Source organism: Labrus bergylta, chromosome 24 (genome assembly GCF_963930695.1).
Source record: "Labrus bergylta chromosome 24, fLabBer1.1, whole genome shotgun sequence".
NCBI lineage: Eukaryota > Metazoa > Chordata > Actinopteri > Labriformes > Labridae > Labrus > Labrus bergylta.
Genome location: NC_089218.1, coordinates 12,402,295 through 12,420,642, shown reverse-complemented (window position 1 = coordinate 12,420,642; position 18,348 = coordinate 12,402,295). Strand labels below are relative to the sequence as shown.

Genomic DNA, 18,348 nt, shown 5'->3' with positions numbered 1-18,348 from the left:
TCTCTCTCTCTCTCTCAGTGTGGGAGTCTCTGAAGTTACCTCTGTTATACGGTGTGTCAGCGTCAGTAGGTAAGCTAACACCTCCTTATGTTACACGCCGTGTTAGCATGCTAACAAACTTGTTAACCAATCAACATGCAGCGTGCTCCTGTTTCCAGGCAGATTAATGTTCCACATTAATTTAGTTAAGTTGAATTTAATTGAATTGAATTGAATTAAGTTCATACTGCAGCAGATATAAGCATAGAAGCTAACCCTGTCCCCACTGTCTCCAGGTGTAGGTGTGTTCTCATTAGCATTAGCATAGAAGCTAACCCTGTCCCCATTGTCTCCTGGTGTAGTTGTCTTCTCATTAGCATTAGCATATAAGCTAACCCAGTCCCCACTGTCTCCAGGTGTAGGTGTCTTCTCATTAGCATATAAGCTAACCCAGTCCCCACTGTCTCCAGGTGTAGGTGTCTTCTCATTAGCATAGAAGCTAACCCAGTCCCCATTGTCTCCAGGTGTAGGTGTGTTCTCATTAGCATAGAAGCTAACCCTGTCCCCATTGTCTCCAGGTGTAGGTGTCTTCTCAATAGCATTAGCATAGAAGCTAACCCAGTCCCCATTGTCTCCAGGTGTAGGTGTCTTCTCAATAGCATTAGCATAGAAGCTAACCCTGTCCCCACTGTCTCCAGGTGTAGGTGTGTTCTCATTAGCATTAGCATAGAAGCTAACCCTGTCCCCATTGTCTCCTGGTGTAGTTGTCTTCTCATTAGCATTAGCATATAAGCTAACCCAGTCCCCACTGTCTCCAGGTGTAGGTGTCTTCTCATTAGCATATAAGCTAACCCAGTCCCCATTGTCTCCAGGTGTAGGTGTGTTCTCATTAGCATAGAAGCTAACCCTGTCCCCATTGTCTCCAGGTGTAGGTGTCTTCTCAATAGCATTAGCATAGAAGCTAACCCAGTCCCCATTGTCTCCAGGTGTAGGTGTCTTCTCAATAGCATTAGCATAGAAGCTAACCCTGTCCTGACTGTCTCCAGGTGTAGGTGTGTTCTCTCTGGTCCTCGGGCTTGTGTGTGCTCAGTGCTGCTGCAGAAACACGACACACACTCCTCGCTCTCGGAACAAGCTGATGGACCTGGAGATGGACTGACACACAGTCTCCCCTGCACACACACACTGCAGGAAGCACCACACACACCACAGACACACACCCGGCGACGATTACTGGGACACACAGCTGTTTGCAGCTGACGGACGCTGGGACTAAACTCACTCATCGTCGTGGTTACTCGGTGCTCAGGACTCTGCAGCGTGCAAAGCAGGGGATTAACCAATCAGAGCATGGGGCTCATGATTAACCAATAGGAACAAGCCTTTGAGACTTGACATGGTGTGAAGATTTTTAAACGTGTGGAGCTTCCAGATTTTTACAGAAATAAACCTTTAGCACAGTGGGAGGAGTCAGACGCTCTGACACAACACACTGCCATATAAGGAGCTCTGAAAACACCTGAACACACCTGGACACACCTGAAACATGACGTGCTCAGCGTCTTCTTCTCCTAATGCCAAGAAATCCCTCCCGTCCCTTCTGATAGTATTCAAGTCTGAGCGGAGGACTCACCAGCCGAGCACACAGCTGGAGGATTAACATCCGTACATCAGGGACAGAGACCAGGACTCCTGCCCCTGGATTCATCGGGTGCTCCAGACAACAGACGATGTTTCCCTTCCTTAGTTCAGTGGACGTTTCAATTCCAGATATGCAGTCGAGTGTTTGTGAGAGTACGTGCTTCTTCTTCAGATCAACGCTCGACTTTTCTACATATATACACTCATGTATCCTGTGTGTGTGTGTTAGTGTGTGTGTTAGTGTGTGTGGGGATGCATGTTCTGTTTTTCTACAAACACACTGATGTCAGTCAGGAGCAGCACACACCTGATCCAGGGACACATTTCACCTGCATGAACACCTTTCACTTCCTTCATGATGAGACGGAGCAGGAGAATCACTTTCACCACTGAAGGGTCGTCGTCATGACAACAGAGTTTAAATCTTTGATATGATTCTAAATCACGGCAACAGGAATAGAAGTCCTCAATACACCACCCAATGTTGCAGAATTTATTGTTTTTTTATTCAGAGAAATTAAACTCATTGGCAACGTTGGATTTGTGCGTCAAACTGCACGAGTGCACGCACGATGTGACGCACAAATCCCAACGTGAGGTGACATTTAATGGACTCGTCGTTGTTGTCTTACCCGTCCTTCCTTTGAGACAGGTGTCGGTTTGTACAGTGCAGTATTTTTGGATACTATCGATCATTAACAGGACAGATTATATCATTTAAAAAAGTATGGAAGATGTGGCCAACATGACATCATCAGTTTGAGGCTGCAGGTTAGGGTTTAGGGTATAGGGGTTAGGGTGTCAGCAGGTTTTAAGGACGCTTCTGTCAGCACGACTCGAGCAGACTCAGCCCATCCCCCCTCACAGCTCCAGTCTGGATCTCCTTAGCTTAGCTTAGTTTAGCAGAAAGCAGACAAAAGCGTGTTAGCACAACAGTTGTTTGTTTCTCTGCACCCGGTCTTTATGCTAAGCTAGGCTAACTAGCCGTGTCCTCCTCCCTCTGGTTTTTAACTGGAGGATGTTTTTGAGCAATAATCGTCGTCAGTCAGCTGAAGCCACGACGGATTTTTAAAGATTTTATTTTGATGTTCGGTCGTCGATATTTTAAGCAATGAACACACCGAGGGGTGAAATTCAGCCAATCAGAGACAAGGACACACTGAGCTGATGGGTGTCACACCTTTCTCCTGTAAGGGTGTGTGTGTGTGAGATATTGTGTGTGTGTGATAGTGTGTCACATCTGAAACACATACACACCTGAAACATACACCTGAAACATACACACACACACACCTGAAACATACACACACACCTGAAACACACACCTGTCCAGATGTTCCCCAGCGTCCTTTGATTCAAAGTTTGTGACTGTGCTGATGTTTTGAATAAATAGATTTGTAAGATGTGTTTCTTCTTCTTTTATTCTGAACAGGAAGTAGCTGCTCTGATGATGTCATCGTTTCTTTAAGTTTGTCTGTTATTAGTATTATTGTATATTTCAGGCCTGTCAGCATTAACGAGGTGTTTGTATGAATTCATCGTTACAGATCAATTAATGCAATGATTAATCTCATGTTATTTTGTCCCTTCAGGCTCTCCGTAGATAGTGGTCCTCAGTGTCTCGCTGTAGTCTCAGTGATGTAAAAGAAGGACACTGCTGTATCTTTGAATGTTTCATTTCACTTTAACAAACTCTCAGACAGCTCAGCTGACGAGTCCACCTTATGACATCACATATTGACCTTATGACATCACACATTGACCTTTTTACCGTTCCTTTGAGCTGTTTGACCTCACTTTTGGATCCCTAACCACTTCCTGTTTCTGGGTTTAACTTCATGTCCTATTCTTCCAGCTACAGGAAGGGCCGTACTTTATTTCAAAATAAAAGCATACAGCAAGTTAAGTCCACTCAGCTTCAGACAGAACAACATTTTAAAAAAAATAACATAAAATAGACGTATATTTTTGTTGTAGAATAAAAAATGGGTTCTAAGTGACAAACATGTTGACCAATCAACATAATGGGGGGTCAGGGTTCATGGTGGGTGTGTTGTGTTGGATTCCATCAGGTGGTCATAATGAGATTACTGATTGGTTCGTATTTCTTCAGACGCAGTTCTGAGGGGCGGAGTCAAAGAAAACAGTTAAAGATGTTTCCTTCCTATTTGAGTTCATTTTAAAAGGTGTGAACAAACAGCTCTTCAGATGCTGCCCCCTGGTGGCTTTAGCATGTTATAACTAAAAACAGCGTGTTAAAGAAAAGACTGAAATCAATTTAAACTTTAAAGAGTAACAAACTATGAAGTTATGAAGTAACATGTTTCCCTTGCTGTAATGCACAATGTGACCTGTAGGGGGCGTCTGTGTTTTTCTGAGCTGTCTGCTGGTTTAGCACGGTTCTCTGAAAACAGCTTTTTGATGGGAACACATTCCTGCTCTGCTGGCGCCCTCTTGTGGTCATTGTCGACTTCCTGCTGAGAGTCGTTCTTATCTCTCTACACCTGAAACATAATTACCATGATCCTACATTTATGATCTTTATACTTTAAATATCTGTATCATTAATGATCTTTATACTTTTAATAATGTCTGTAACCTACATTTATGATCTTTATTGTCATTTCTCTTTATTTTCTTTAGCTCTTCTTTTCTCTCAATCCTTTCTTTCTCTCCTTGTGGCGATCGCAGAAGTAGAAGAGTTCGAACTCGACTCTCATGGCTTTCTTTTTTTTTTTACACCTTTTTAATGTCTCTCCCTCTCACACTCTCTCTCTCCCTCCCTCTCCTCTCTCTCCCCTCTCTCCCCCCTCTCTCTATCGCCCCCCTCTCATTCTCCCTGCCTCTCTCTCTCTCTCTCTCTCTCTCTCTCCCCCTCTCTCTCACCCCCCTCTCTCCCTCTCTCCCTCCCTCTCCACCCCTCATTCTCTCCATCATGTGAGAGGAAGTTAAGATGTGGTGTCGATTGGCTCCCTCCTCTTCTCTCTTAGGGTCTCGTTGACCCACTTTCGTCCTCCTGAGAGTGTTTGAGGCTCTCATGGACGTTTGCGGTCCTGTCAGTCGTCCCGTTGTCTCCTTTAATGGACCCTGTGTGTGTGTGTGTGTGTGTGTGTGTGTGTGTGTGTGTGTGTGTGTGTGTGTGTGTGTGTGTGTGTGTGTGTGTGTGTGTGTGTGTGTGTGTGTGTGTGTGTGTGTGTGTGTGTGTGTGTGTGTGTGTGTGTGTGTTGTGCATTTAGCTGCTCTCAGGCTTCTTGCTGCTCCACATAACAACACGTTCAGACAGAAAGATTTAGCAGCTCATGTAGAGAAGCAGCCTGTTCTCCCTCGAGTCGACCGCCGGCGACACGTTTTCTCATCTCCGACGTAATCGACGCTGATGTTTACAGCCTCACCACCAGCTCTGCGTGTGTGTGTGTGAGTGAGTGAGAGAGAAGCTTACAGTCTGCTTCTGTCAGGACTTTGGTGGATTTCCCTCTCAGTGTTTTTATGTGGTGTAATGTAACATGACTGATTGGCTGAGTGAGTCCGGGTCAGAGTCCTGTGGCTGAGAGAGTCCGGGTCAGGGTCTTGTGGCTGAGAGAGTCCGGGTCAGGGTCTTGTGGCTGAGAGTCCAGGTCAGGGTCCTGTGGCTGAGAGAGTCAAGGTCAGGGTCTTGTGGCTGAGAGAGTCCAGGTCAGGGTCTTGTGGCTGAGAGAGTCCAGGTCAGGGTCTTGTGGCTGAGAGAGTCCTGGTCATGGTCCTGTGGCTGAGAGAGTCAGGGTCAAGGTCCTGTGACTGAGTGAGTCAGGGTCTTGTGGCTGAGTGAATCCGGGTCATGGTCCTGTGACTGAGTGAGTCCGGGTTCCTTCGGGGTGAGCTCTAGAGGCAGCAGCTGTGTGTGTGTGTGTGTGTGTGTGTGTGTGTGTGTGTGTGTGTGTGTGTGTGTGTGTGTGTGTGTGTGTGTGTGTGTGTGTGTGTGTGTGTGTGTGTGTGTGTGTGTGTGTGTGTGTGTGTGTGTGTGTGTGTGTGTGTGTGTGTGTGTGTGTGTGTGTGTGTGTGTGTGTGTGTGGACTGCTGCCATGACTCGTCAACACCTCCCCTCGCCATGGAAACCATGTCAACACATGAAGAGGGATGTGCTGAGTGTGTGTGTGATTTATTATTAGGATGAAGATATTTGACCTCACTTCTCTCTCTCACAGTAACACACACACACACAATCTGAAATACACACACTCTGAAACACACACTCTCTCACAACCACAGACGCACACACACACACCTGATGAGGACAAACATAATGAGAAACACCTGCAGGATGACACACACACACACACCTGAGAAGGACACACATAATGAGAAACAGCTGCAGGTGACAGAGAAGATTTGAACCCTCAACCTTGAGATAATAAAAATGTCTTTTGTGTGTGAGTGTGTGTTCAGGTGTAGGTGTGTGTTCAGGTGTATGTTTGTGAACGATGTTTGTCTGCAGGTTCATGAAGATAAACTTCAGTCTGATCTTCTTCCTCTATGTTGTCCTTTTTGTCTCTCAGCGCTGAAGATAGTCCAATTGTGAATTTGATCTGTGACATGGAGTAAACAGGTAAACTCACCTGAGCCCAGGGATTCGGCTAGCTAAGATACTAGCTAGATGGACGGGCATTTTTATTTTTATTTTTTTGTCATCTGTTGTGTTTTTATTCTGTGTGGGCTGATCATGTGACCTCTACCTGCACGTCTCAGATCATTGTGCAGGTGAGAGAGGATCTGATCATGTGACCTCTACCTGAACGTCTCAGATCACTGTGCAGGTGAGAGAGGATCTGATCATGTGACTTTCACCTGCAGGTCTCAGATCTCCTCCATCATGAATAACCATGAAGAGAATCATGTTTGATAAACCTCTGCTTCTTCTTTTCTACTGGTGAATAAATAACCAGAGACATGCAGTGCACTGAGGATCCACCAGGGGGCAGAAGCAGACGGTTGTCAGTCACTAATGAGGATTTTATGGATTTTTTTTTCATCAATATTAAAAAAAATTCAAAATATTCGAGGCAACAAATCATTTTATAATCTGTGGATGAATTATTTTAAATCATGTTTTTTAATCAGCTGATTTATCTAAATACAAACACACTTCATACCTTCACAACAAACAGGCCAAATGGCTGTAACAGCCCCAGACAGCTGATTTCAACACAAGCCCCACCTCTAAGGATGCACATAGCCAATCAGACTCCAGGGCAGGAGGACATGAACACACCTTGGATAACATCATCACTGACTGCAGCAGGTGGAAAAAGGTGTTTTCATATTTCAGCCAATCAGAATCTAAAGTTTGTGTTTCAGTGACAACTAGAGGCAGTTGGTGTCACAGCGCCCTCCTGGTGTGTTCAGACGTACTGCAGGACGACACTGTGTTAATGAAGTTCATCTGTCTTTGTTGTGAACAGGTGTGAGCTCGTTAACCAGGTGAGTTAATTATAGACAGACGCTTTAACTGAGCCAATCAGAGCCGAGTATTTATCCAGGCAGAGGAATCATCAGGCAAGAAGAAGATTTAAAAGAAAACATACTATAATGAAGAACTGTGTTCACATGAGGACAGGGACAGTTTGATTGTGTTTAGTTTGAGTTCAGCTTAAAAAGAAATAAAAAATCTATAAAAAAAAGTTCATTCAAAGGAGGAAGAATCCATCAACATTGTCATCCTCAGCAGGGAGAAGGGGCAGGGAGGAGGGGCAGAGACGAGGAGGAGGAGGGGAGGCTTCTAGTGGAGTCACACTCGGGGAGCGTTCTTCCTGGGCTGAGGAAGAGGAGGGGGCTGCTCTTCATCAGGCTCTCGGGGGAGCTGAGGAGAAGAGAACACCGGTAAATACACTACATTTTGTTTGTTTATTTGTTTGGATTATTTATTGAAGTGCTAAAAACTGCAGTTCCTCCAGTGTCCACTAGAGTCTGTGGAGAAGACTCCTGCAGTGTGTCAGTCCCGACGGAGCCCCATGTTAAAATGTCTAACTTTACAGCTGCAGTTCCTCCAGTGTCCACTAGAGTCTGTCTCCTGCAGTGAGTCAGTCCTAATAGAGCCCCATGTTAAAATGTCCAACTTTCATTGCACGTCAACTGTACTTTAGTGTTAGCCTAGCTTAGCTCCTCTGTGTCAACCTGTGCGCTTACCTGTCGTCGGGGGCTGGGCTGAGGCTGATCACCGGGCTGGTTGGGGTTTCTTTGGCGCTGCTGTTTGTTGCGATGTGGGCGTGGCCCGGTGTGACCGGCCGGCTGCTGCTGCTGATGATGGGGATGTTGTTTATTGGGCGGGTGAGAATGGTGATGATGAGGATGTTGTTGATTGGCTGGGTGAGAATGATGAGGATGTTGTTGATTGGACGGGTGAGGATGGTGCTGATGAGGATGTTGGTTGGGATTGGTCCAGCCCAAACGAAGCTCCTCCTCTTCTGTGGAGAGAAACCAAAAGCACAGACTGAAGGTTTGATGCTAAATTAAGCTAATGCTATAATGCTTAAGCTGGCATAAACAATTTCTGGCCCAATTCATCTCCCCCGAAACTCCCATGATCAGTTGTTTTTAGCTATGAAAATGAACACACACACAGCGAGAAGTTTGTTTCCATCTTTTAAAATAAAAAAGTGTTACCCTTCACGTGCATGTGTTGTCTCCGCCTGGTCAGAATGCAGCAAACGATGACGACGACAAACAGAATCAGAACAACTCCTGGAGGAGATAAAGTTTGTTTATTTTGAACCACAATGTGAGTTGACATTTATTCTTGATCCATGAACAGGTGAGCGGACACACCTCCTCCAGCGCCCACAAGGACCCAGGTGCTTACCCCTGGAATAAATTCAGGTAACTCAAACCCTGAAGGAGAAAAGAGGGAATCCATCCAGTGGTTAGCTCGGTTACATGTGAGGTGAAGGGATAGGACAGGTGTGATCAGAGCTCACCTGACTTGATACAGTCATGACTGATGGCCTCGCTGCTCATGTTGCTGACTTTGTTAGACACGGTGCAGGAGACTCCCTCCGTCACATCTTTAACTAAGAGGTTCACAGACTCGACTGTGTACTTCAACTCTTTGCCGTTCATATGCCACCTGTAGCTCACACCTTTCACCTGTCGGAGGGTTAATGGTTTGGACCTTTTATGTTTCTGTGTCTTCTACAAATAAAAGTATAAAGCTAAAGAAAACATTGCACGGACGCTGTGTTGTAACATAACAATGAGTAAGGTCTTCTACCTGCTTTTTGTAGCAGGTAAAAGACCTTAGTCTCTCGAGATAACACTTGTTATGATTTGACGCTATACAAATAAAAATTGATTGATTGACTCACCTGACCACCTCCGCAGATGAACTTGACCTTCTCTGATTCACAGACATGCTTTATTTTGGGTTTCTTGACGCGTTCTGGAGGAGAGAAGAAGAAACGCTATTAAAAAAAGAGATCTGATGTTCGTCGGGTAAAGCCTGGCTCACACTGTGCGATTTTTTTTCCCCGATTGTATAAAAGTCAGGGTGGCATGTCAGCTCACACTGTACGAGTGAATCGTTTACGACATCCGGCCAGACCTTGAGATCAACGTGCTCACACTGTACGACCCGATTGTCAGGCACAGCCGGAGAGCTCACACTGTACGAGAGAAATCGGGACGGAGCGTTGACAATTGTTAATGAAGTTTCATTTGAAAAAAAACAAAGGACGACGGTTGGTGAAAGAGAAGGAAGTGGAAGTTGTTGTAGGATATAGAATACAATAACAATTGATACAATCGTAGATATGTGGATACAAGTTTCAGAAAAGTGCTGCACTGATGATTTGTACAGAAAAGTCCAAAAAAATGACTGTGGTCCTCCCTTTTTTTTTGGTGTCGGGAGCGACCCTGTCAGGAAGGAAGAATCAGAGCTCAAATCGGCCCAGTTATCCCGCAGTGTGAGCCAGGCTTTAGGGAGAGGCGTCTGTGTAGTTACCTTGCACACACAGGACATTTTGGAACTTCCCACGTGAATTCCCGGCTTGATTGTGGACCTCGGCCTCGTAAGTCCCCTCCATTTCCTTTGTCACTTTTCTCAGCCTCAGAGATCCGTCCTCAGAGACATCATCATCCTTCCCCAAGATCATCAACGGTCCCTTTCTTCTAAATATGTTTTCTTCGTTACGTTTCCACGTTAATTTGTCCGTGGCGTCCAGTTTGACTCGAAGGTGCACCGTGAAGTCGCCCCCTGCTGGAGCATACTGTTCACAATCTGTGGACACAGAGAGGGTTTGTTACGTTTCCTCTAGACATTCCTCCTCTACTCTGATAATCCAATACTCAGGAGCCTCATTGGTCAACACAGCTGTCAATCATGATGTAATACTCCTTTTTTATATCATCAATAATAATTGAAACTAAACTTCTCAGAAACATGAACACTGAGACATAGCTCAACATAATAAAAACAGACTGTGGAGATGTCAGAGAAACATTTATCTGAAGTGTATTTAAACTTTATACTTTGACCCTAGTCCCATCTGTTAACATGGAGGAGGCGGAACTAATGAGCTATTCTTCAGTCAGTCAGCAGGGGGAGCTCTAAATGTTCTGGCTTCACTTTCATGGAGCTGTGGAGTCGTCCATCATTTTATACAGACGATGATAAAGACTCATCAGTGACCCCTACAGGCTGCAGTGTTGTAGAATACAAACTGGAGGGTTCATAAATATATATTTTAAAAATCAAACATTGAATAAAGTAATTATACATTGGTCGGGCTTCATGTCTCAAGTTTCTCTTCTAATTTTATGATGAGCGATAAAGAACTGAAGATTTCTGTGAAGAAATGGTTAAAAATAAAACTATGTGGTTTGCACTCAGATGAAGAAACTTTGTGGAGTTTTAGTTTTGTATCCGTTTGTGACAGGAAGTCCCATCCTGAGTCATGGTGTGAAGAAGACAATCAGCCACAGTTTCCATGACGATAATGACATGTGTGGAAGGGTGATGGTCTGTGAGTCACTGTTACTCTTTGAAATTAAACTTTTTTTCTTGATAATCTGAGTTTTACATTTATTCTGAAAAATCCAGGTCAGACGTTAACATGACACAGTGTCCTGTATCCTGACACAGAAACAGGATACTTAAAAAAACCCTGCTCAAACAGACTGATATCTGTTAAAGGTCAAAATATATCTGTTACAGGCTGATTTATCTGTAACAAGCCGATATATATCTGTTACAGGCTGATATATATCGGTTACAGACTGATATATATCTGTAACAAGCCGATATATATATGTTACAGACTGATATATATCTGTTACAGGCTGATTTATCTGTAACAAGGTGATATATATCTGTTACAGGCTGATTTATCTGTAACAAGCCGATATATATCTGTAACAAGCCGATATATATCTGTTACAGGCTGATGTATATCTGTTACAGGCTGATATATATATATATATATATATATATATATATCTGTTACAGGCTGATATATATATATATATCTGTTACAGGCTGATATATATATATATATATATATATATATATATATATCTGTTACAGGCTGATATATATATATCTGTTACAGGCTGATATATATATATCTGTTACAGGCTGATATATATATATATATATATATATATATATATATATCTGTTACAGGCTGATATATATATATCTGTTACAGGCTGATATATATATATATATATATATATATATATCTGTTACAGGCTGATATATATATCTGTTACAGGCTGATATATATATATATATATATATATATATATATATATATATATATCTGTTACAGGCTGATATATATATATCTGTTACAGGCTGATATATATATATATATATATATATATATATATATATATCTGTTACAGGCTGATATATATATCTGTTACAGGCTGATATATATATATATATATATATATATATATATATATATATATATATATATATATATATATACATCTGTTACAGACTGATATATATCTGTAACAAGCCGATATATATATGTTACAGACTGATATATATATATCTGTTACAGGCTGATATATATCTGTTACAGGCTGATATATATATATATCTGTTACAGGCTGATATATATATATATCTGTTACAGGCTGATATATATATATATATATATATATATATATATATATATATCTGTTACAGGCTGATATATATATATCTGTTACAGGCTGATATAGATATATATCTGTTACAGGCTGATATATATCTGTTACAGGCTGATATATATATATCTGTTACAGGCCGATATCTGTTACAGACTAATATATATATGTTACAGACCGATATATATCTGTTACAGACTGATATATATATATATATATATCTGTTACAGGCTGATATATATATATATCTGTTACAGGCTGATATATATATATCTGTTACAGGCTGATATATATATATATATATATCTGTTACAGGCTGATCTATATATCTGTTACAGGCTGATATACATCTGTTACAGACTGATATAAATCTGTTACAGGCTGATCTATATATCTGTTACAGGCTGATATATATATATATATATATATATATATATATATATATATATATATATATCTGTTACAGACCGATATATATCTGTTACAGGCTGATATATATATCTGTTACAGGCTGATATATATATATATATATATATATATCTGTTACAGACCGATATATATCTGTTACAGGCTGATATATATATATCTGTTACAGGCTGATATATACCTGTTACAGGCTGATATATATCTGTTACAGGCTGATATATATATATCTGTTACAGGCTGATATATATATATCTGTAACAAGCCGATATATATCTGTTACAGACTGATATATATCTGTTACAGGCTGATATATATCTGTTACAGGCTGATATATATCTGTAACAAGCCGATATATATCTGTTACAGACCGATATATATCTGTTACAGGCTGATATATATCTGTTACAGACTGATATATATCTGTTACAGACTGATTGATATAGAGTATAATCTAAAGACATACACATTTTTACAGTCAGTGCTCAAATTAAACAAACAAAAAGTACATAAAATCACACACACACACACACATGCTCAGTGAACACTCTGCAAACACACAACCACATTTAATGTGTTCTTACAGGAAATGTTGGACGGATGTGTGCAGACTCGTCTTCACACCTCTGAGGCTGCAGACTTGTCACCAAACATTTATCGGATTTCTCCATCAGAGACTTGTAACAGCTTTGTTCTGCTGCTCTGACCTGCTGAGATATTTAATCTATATGACTATATTGACTTTATATATGTATAAATAAAGACATATATCAATATATATTGATATATGACTATATTTCATCTATAATTAAGCTATATTACTCACATTGTGTGAATGTGTCTGAATGGATGAGTTAAAACTGATGGACTCTTTATACAGCGGCCTCTACCATCAGTGTGTGAATGTGTATGAATGGATTAGTTAATACTGATGGTTTCTTTACACAGCAGCCTCTACCATCAGTGTGTGAATATGTATGAATGGATTAGTTAATACTGATGGTTTCTTTACACAGCAGCCTCTCAGGATTTCTTCAGCCAAGGTCAGACAACACAGACACACAACACACATGGCTGACAAAGTGCGGACCATCGCTGACCCATGCTGACCAAGATCTCACAATCGCTGGCAATCATTGGCAAAGTCTTCATCTTCACAGTGTTGCTTATATTCTGCTAGATGGTACATCCTGCAAATTCCCTGGCTAGAAAGAAGACATCACCTTGACTCGTAAATATCTTATAAATACATAATTATAAATTTCTTCAGTCTCAGAGTCACATTTCCTTCTCAGCTCACAACAGACACTTCAATCCAAATATAACTCTGCTGCTATGAGGTCTGTTACACAGTATTCCAGCTTCACAAACCTAAAAGAAGAATTACTCTTTTTTTAAATTACACAATTTAAAGAAAATATGTAAGTGTGTGTGTGACTGCTGTCCTGGTTGTTCTGTGTCTTTTGTGCGTTGCTTCCTGTTTGTTAACCCAGTTTCAGACCGCCGTGACCACAAACACTTCCTGCTCCTGCACGCTCAGCTCTTAGTCTCGACATGAAAATAAATTCTTCCGGTTTGAGCTGCAATGACAAACTGTTTTTACAAAGCCACAAACACATACATATATATAGATATCTAAATATCTATACATACTGTATATATTGGTAAAGATTTGATTTATTACATTTCTAGAACCTGTGTGTTTGATCCCAGTATTCATGTTCAAATCTGCCGACCATCAGAGGGTAACTCTACTTTAGGTCTGTGTAGCTGTGACACAGACTGTAAGCCTCTCCTATGGCAGCAGATCTATTGGTGGAGAGGAGCCCAGTGTATGTGGAGAGCTGGAAAAAGAAACGTTTGCACTGAGGCTGAAGAAATGTATATGACATTTAGAAGTCGAAGTGACGTCTTCTTTGCAGCTTATCAAAAATAGAAGAGTAGAGGAGGTGTAGAGGAGGAGCAGAGGTGTCAAAAGTATTGACATTCATTAATCAGATAGAAGTATAGATACTAGGGTTTAAAAAGACTTTTGTAGAAGTTGATGTATCAACTCAAGCTTTTTACTCAAAGTGTAAAAGTACTGGTTTCAAAACTACTTAAAGTATAACAGTAAAAGTAATGTAAGGGGAAAAAATGCCATTAAGGACAAAAGCTTAGGCCGCACCACAGAAGCCTATAGTGCACTACCCCACCTCCCCCCCCAAAAAATGTCTAAAGGCCATAATTACTAAAATGTTATGTTATGATGGAGCCAATAGGGTGTCAGAATGGTATATGTTTATACTTCTAATCCAACCACAACATTTTTTTTTTGGAAGCCGGTATGACAACAAGCCGTAATGAAATAGGAGCAACGAGGCTATTTTTAAAATGCAAGGAGTAGAAAGTACATATAATTGTGTGAAAATGTAAGAAGTAGAAGTGAAACGTCAGCTGAAAAATAATTACTCCAGTAAAGTATAGATACCCAAAGTTTCTACTGAAGTAAGGTAACAAAGTATTTGTTACTTGACACCTCTGAGGAGGTGTAGAGGAGGAGTAGAGGTGTACCTGGTGTTGCCGTGCAGGAGGTGAAGGAGCAGCAGATGAGAAGCGCAGAGACGATGAACGCAGCAGCCATCTTCATCGTCGTCACATTAAGCCGTACAAGAAGAACAATGACTGCTTATTTCCTGTCTCCATCTTTATATACCTGTGTGTGTGTGTGTGTGTGTGTGTGTGTGTGTGTGTGTGCAGGAAGTGATCCAAGAGGCTTCTTCCAAAAAAAAAACCCATATCATCACATTTAAACATCACACACACACAATTGTGGTATCATTTCTGCACGTAAAACGTTTTTCAGAGACGAGGTCGACCTTTAAACGAGCAGGTCGACAGGATGGATGGATGTCAGTGTCTGTGTGTGTGTGTGTGTGTGTGTGTGTGTGTGCGCTGCATGTCTTGACATGTGTGAACTGTGTGAAATGGGCAGGTTATGACACATTGCTGCTTAAACATTCAGACTTGGTGTGTTTGTCTTGTCCATTAACCACCATTCATTCCCCCCCCCTATTTGTTTTTTTGAACCAGGCTGTAAAACATGTTCATCTCTGCTGTAAAAACAGGCCTTTTAGAATGGGTGTGTGTGTGACTTCCTGTGCTTCTGCAGCCAGCCTCTAGTGGACACTCCAGGAACTGCAGGATTTTTACACTTCAAGCATCGGCTTCATTTTTCACAGCTTTCATTGGGGCAGCTGTGGCTCAGTTGGTCGCTCAGTTGTCACTTCTCAACCTGAAGGTCGAGGGTTCGATTCCCAGCTGGGCAACATGTCCGATGTGTCCTTGGGCAAGACACTTAACCCTGAATTGCTCCCGTTGCTTCGGTGGTGGTGTTTGAATGGGATTAGTTACTTCTGATGGGTGATAGTAAAGCGATTACTACCATCAGTGTGTCAATGTGTAGGGGAGAAGAGACAGTGTTACCTTGAATTCTGCTACCCATGGAGATGTGGTGCATGCTGCTCTGTTTCCTCTGACATCTTACAGACTGAATTGCAGACCGCTGTCATGTTCCTGCTGGCTTTAAGGCAGCAATCACTCCGTGACAGAAGAGAAGTGTCACTTCACACATTCATTCACTAACGTATTAACAACGTTTCAACTGTCACATCACACAAATGTGTTGGTGAAAATGTTTCTAAACGAAGGAACACTACACCAAATCCTCTTACTGAAAAATAAATGTCAAAATAAAAAGTTTGCTAGCTCGATATAACACCTCGTCTCGCCCCACTCATCATTATTTACACTCACGTATGAATACAAAAGGTTTTAATATCATCCAGGTGACTTTACATGTGTTATTCTTTACTAAATCAGCTGATAACTCAGAGTTTATGTAAACGTCTGTAACCACTCCATTACAGCTCTGAAAACTATTACAAATAAATATTTAAAAATAAAGATCCCTCTCGGGTAACACGGTTAATAATTATTCATCAGGTGTTTAAAGTCAGTTTCCTCTGATGACTTGTTTGAGCAGTTTGACAGAGAGAGATTGAACAGACACTCACATACACAATTAATTTTATACCATTATGATGCCGATCTGAGCTCAGAAATGTCATATTTTAAATGTTTACATCACTGGTCATCAGATTTAGGCTCATACTTGCAGTTTTTAAGTAGGGTTTTCATTTTTTAAGACTTTAAATCGGTAATGACCCCAACTTGTCCATTAACCACCATTCATTCAGATGGAATGATTTCACCCAGAAAGGGGCGTGGCTGGCATCGTTTGGGCAAAGTACTCGGATGGGTTGCTCTCATGAATATTTCTACTACTATACTGTATATTTTGGAGAAACTGTATCTATCAAGTTTCCCTCTGGGATTAATAAATTATTTCTGATTCTGAACTAGAGGACCTTAGTGGGAGTGGCCTGCGGTGCTGTGCATTCTGGGAGTTGGTGTCTTTCATCAACATGAGCCAAAAAGACACTTTCTGCCTTTTCACGGCTAAGAAGGCACCAACTTCAAAATTTATTTCACAATTCTACTACAGATATGACCCAATGACAATACAGATTCATGTTTCAATGGGTGAAGTATCCCTTTCAGTCTCATTTCTGCTGCAAGTTTATTCCTTTTCTCACTTTTGTTTTTACTCACCCGAACTTACTTAATTACCTCTGTGTGTGTGTGTGTGTGTGTGTGTGTGTGTGTGTGTGTGTGTGTGTGTGTGTGTGTGTGCGCGCTGCATGTCTTAACATGTATGAACTGTGTGAAATGGGCAGCTTATGACACATTGCTGCTTAAACTCTTAAACATTCAGACTTGGTGTGTTTGTCTTGTAAAGACTTGTCCATTAACCACCATTCATTCAGATGAATGGTGGTTCATAGTAAAGCGATTACTACCATCAGTGTGTCAATGTGTAGGGGAGAAGAGACAGTGTTACCTTGAATTCTGCTACCCATGGAGATGTGGTGCATGCTGCTCTGTTTCCTCTGACATCTTACAGACTGAATTGCAGACCGCTGTCATGTTCCTGCTGGCTTTAAGGCAGCAATCACTCCGTGACAGAAGAGAAGTGTCACTTCACACATTCATTCACTAACGTATTAACAACGTTTCAACTGTCACATCACATAAATGTGTTGGTGAAAATGTTTCTAAACGAAGGAACACTACACCAAATCCTCTTACTGAAAAATAAATGTCAAAATAAAAAGTTTGCTAGCTCGATATAACACCTCGTCTCGCCCCACTCATCATTATTTACACTCACGTATGAATACAAAAGGTTTTAATATCATCCAGCTGACTTTACATGTGTTATTCTTTACTAAATCAGCTGATAACTCAGAGTTTATGTAAACGTCTGTAACCACTCCATTACAGCTCTGAACACTGTTAGAAACTATTACAAATAAATATTTAAAAATAAAGATCCCTCTCGGGTAACACGGTTAATAATTATTCATCAGGTGTTTAAAGTCAGTTTCCTCTGATGACTCGTTTGAGCAGTTTGACAGAGAGAGATTGAACAGACACTCACGTACACGATTAATTGTATACCATTATGATGCCGATCTGAGCTCAGAAATGTCATATTTTAAATGTTTACATCACTGGTCATCAGATTTAGGCTCATACTTGCAGTTTTTAAGTACGGTTTTCATTTTTTAAGACTTTAAATCGGTAATGACCCCAACTTGTCCATTAACCACCATTCATTCAGATGGAATGATTTCACCCAGAAAGGGGCGTGGCTGGCATCGTTTGGGCAAAGTACTCGGATGGGTTGCTCTCATGAATATTTCTACTACTATACTGTATATTTTGGAAAAACTGTATCTATCAAGTTTCCCTCTGGGATTAATAAATTATTTCTGATTCTGAACTAGAGGACCTTAGTGGGAGTGGCCTGCGGTGCTGTGCATTCTGGGAGTTGGTGTCTTTCATCAACATGAGCCAAAAAGACACTTTCTGCCTTTTCACGGCTAAGAAGGCACCAACTTCAAAATTTATTTCACAATTCTACTACAGATATGACCCAATGACAATACAGATTCATGTTTCAATGGGTGAAGTATCCCTTTCAGTCTCATTTCTGCTGCAAGTTTATTCCTTTTCTCACTTTTGTTTTTACTCACCCGAACTTACTTAATTACCTCTGTGTGTGTGTGTGTG

General features: G+C 41.2%; 2 protein-coding genes across 3 annotated transcripts in view; one reads left to right on the top strand and one right to left on the bottom strand.

Moving 5' to 3' along the window:
• ptgfrnb (prostaglandin F2 receptor inhibitor b) overlaps window positions 1-3,027 on the top strand; it is a 36,073-nt gene extending 33,046 nt beyond the window's left edge. Inside the window, exons 14-15 of one of the 2 annotated variants that reach the window (XM_065951824.1) lie at window positions 19-69; window positions 1,026-3,027. In XM_065951824.1, the coding sequence (XP_065807896.1) occupies window positions 19-69; window positions 1,026-1,138 (164 nt within the window). In that variant the 3' untranslated portion in view covers window positions 1,139-3,027. Of the gene's footprint in view, window positions 1-18; window positions 70-275; window positions 980-1,025 lie in introns of those variants that run through there. The other variant, XM_065951825.1, reaches the window with a different exon arrangement.
• A 3,656-nt stretch (window positions 3,028-6,683) lies between these two features.
• Window positions 6,684-14,868, bottom strand: LOC109997312 (T-cell surface antigen CD2). Its single transcript, XM_020651740.3, has 8 exons — window positions 14,725-14,868; window positions 9,590-9,865; window positions 8,955-9,028; window positions 8,568-8,736; window positions 8,419-8,481; window positions 8,257-8,334; window positions 7,780-8,057; window positions 6,684-7,453 (listed from the first exon to the last, which is right to left on the bottom strand). The coding sequence occupies exons 1-8, from the start codon at window positions 14,798-14,800 to the stop codon at window positions 7,382-7,384; spliced, it is 1,086 nt and encodes a 361-aa protein (XP_020507396.2). The 5' UTR covers window positions 14,801-14,868; the 3' UTR covers window positions 6,684-7,381.
• Between the last annotated feature and the right edge of the window lie 3,480 nt (window positions 14,869-18,348).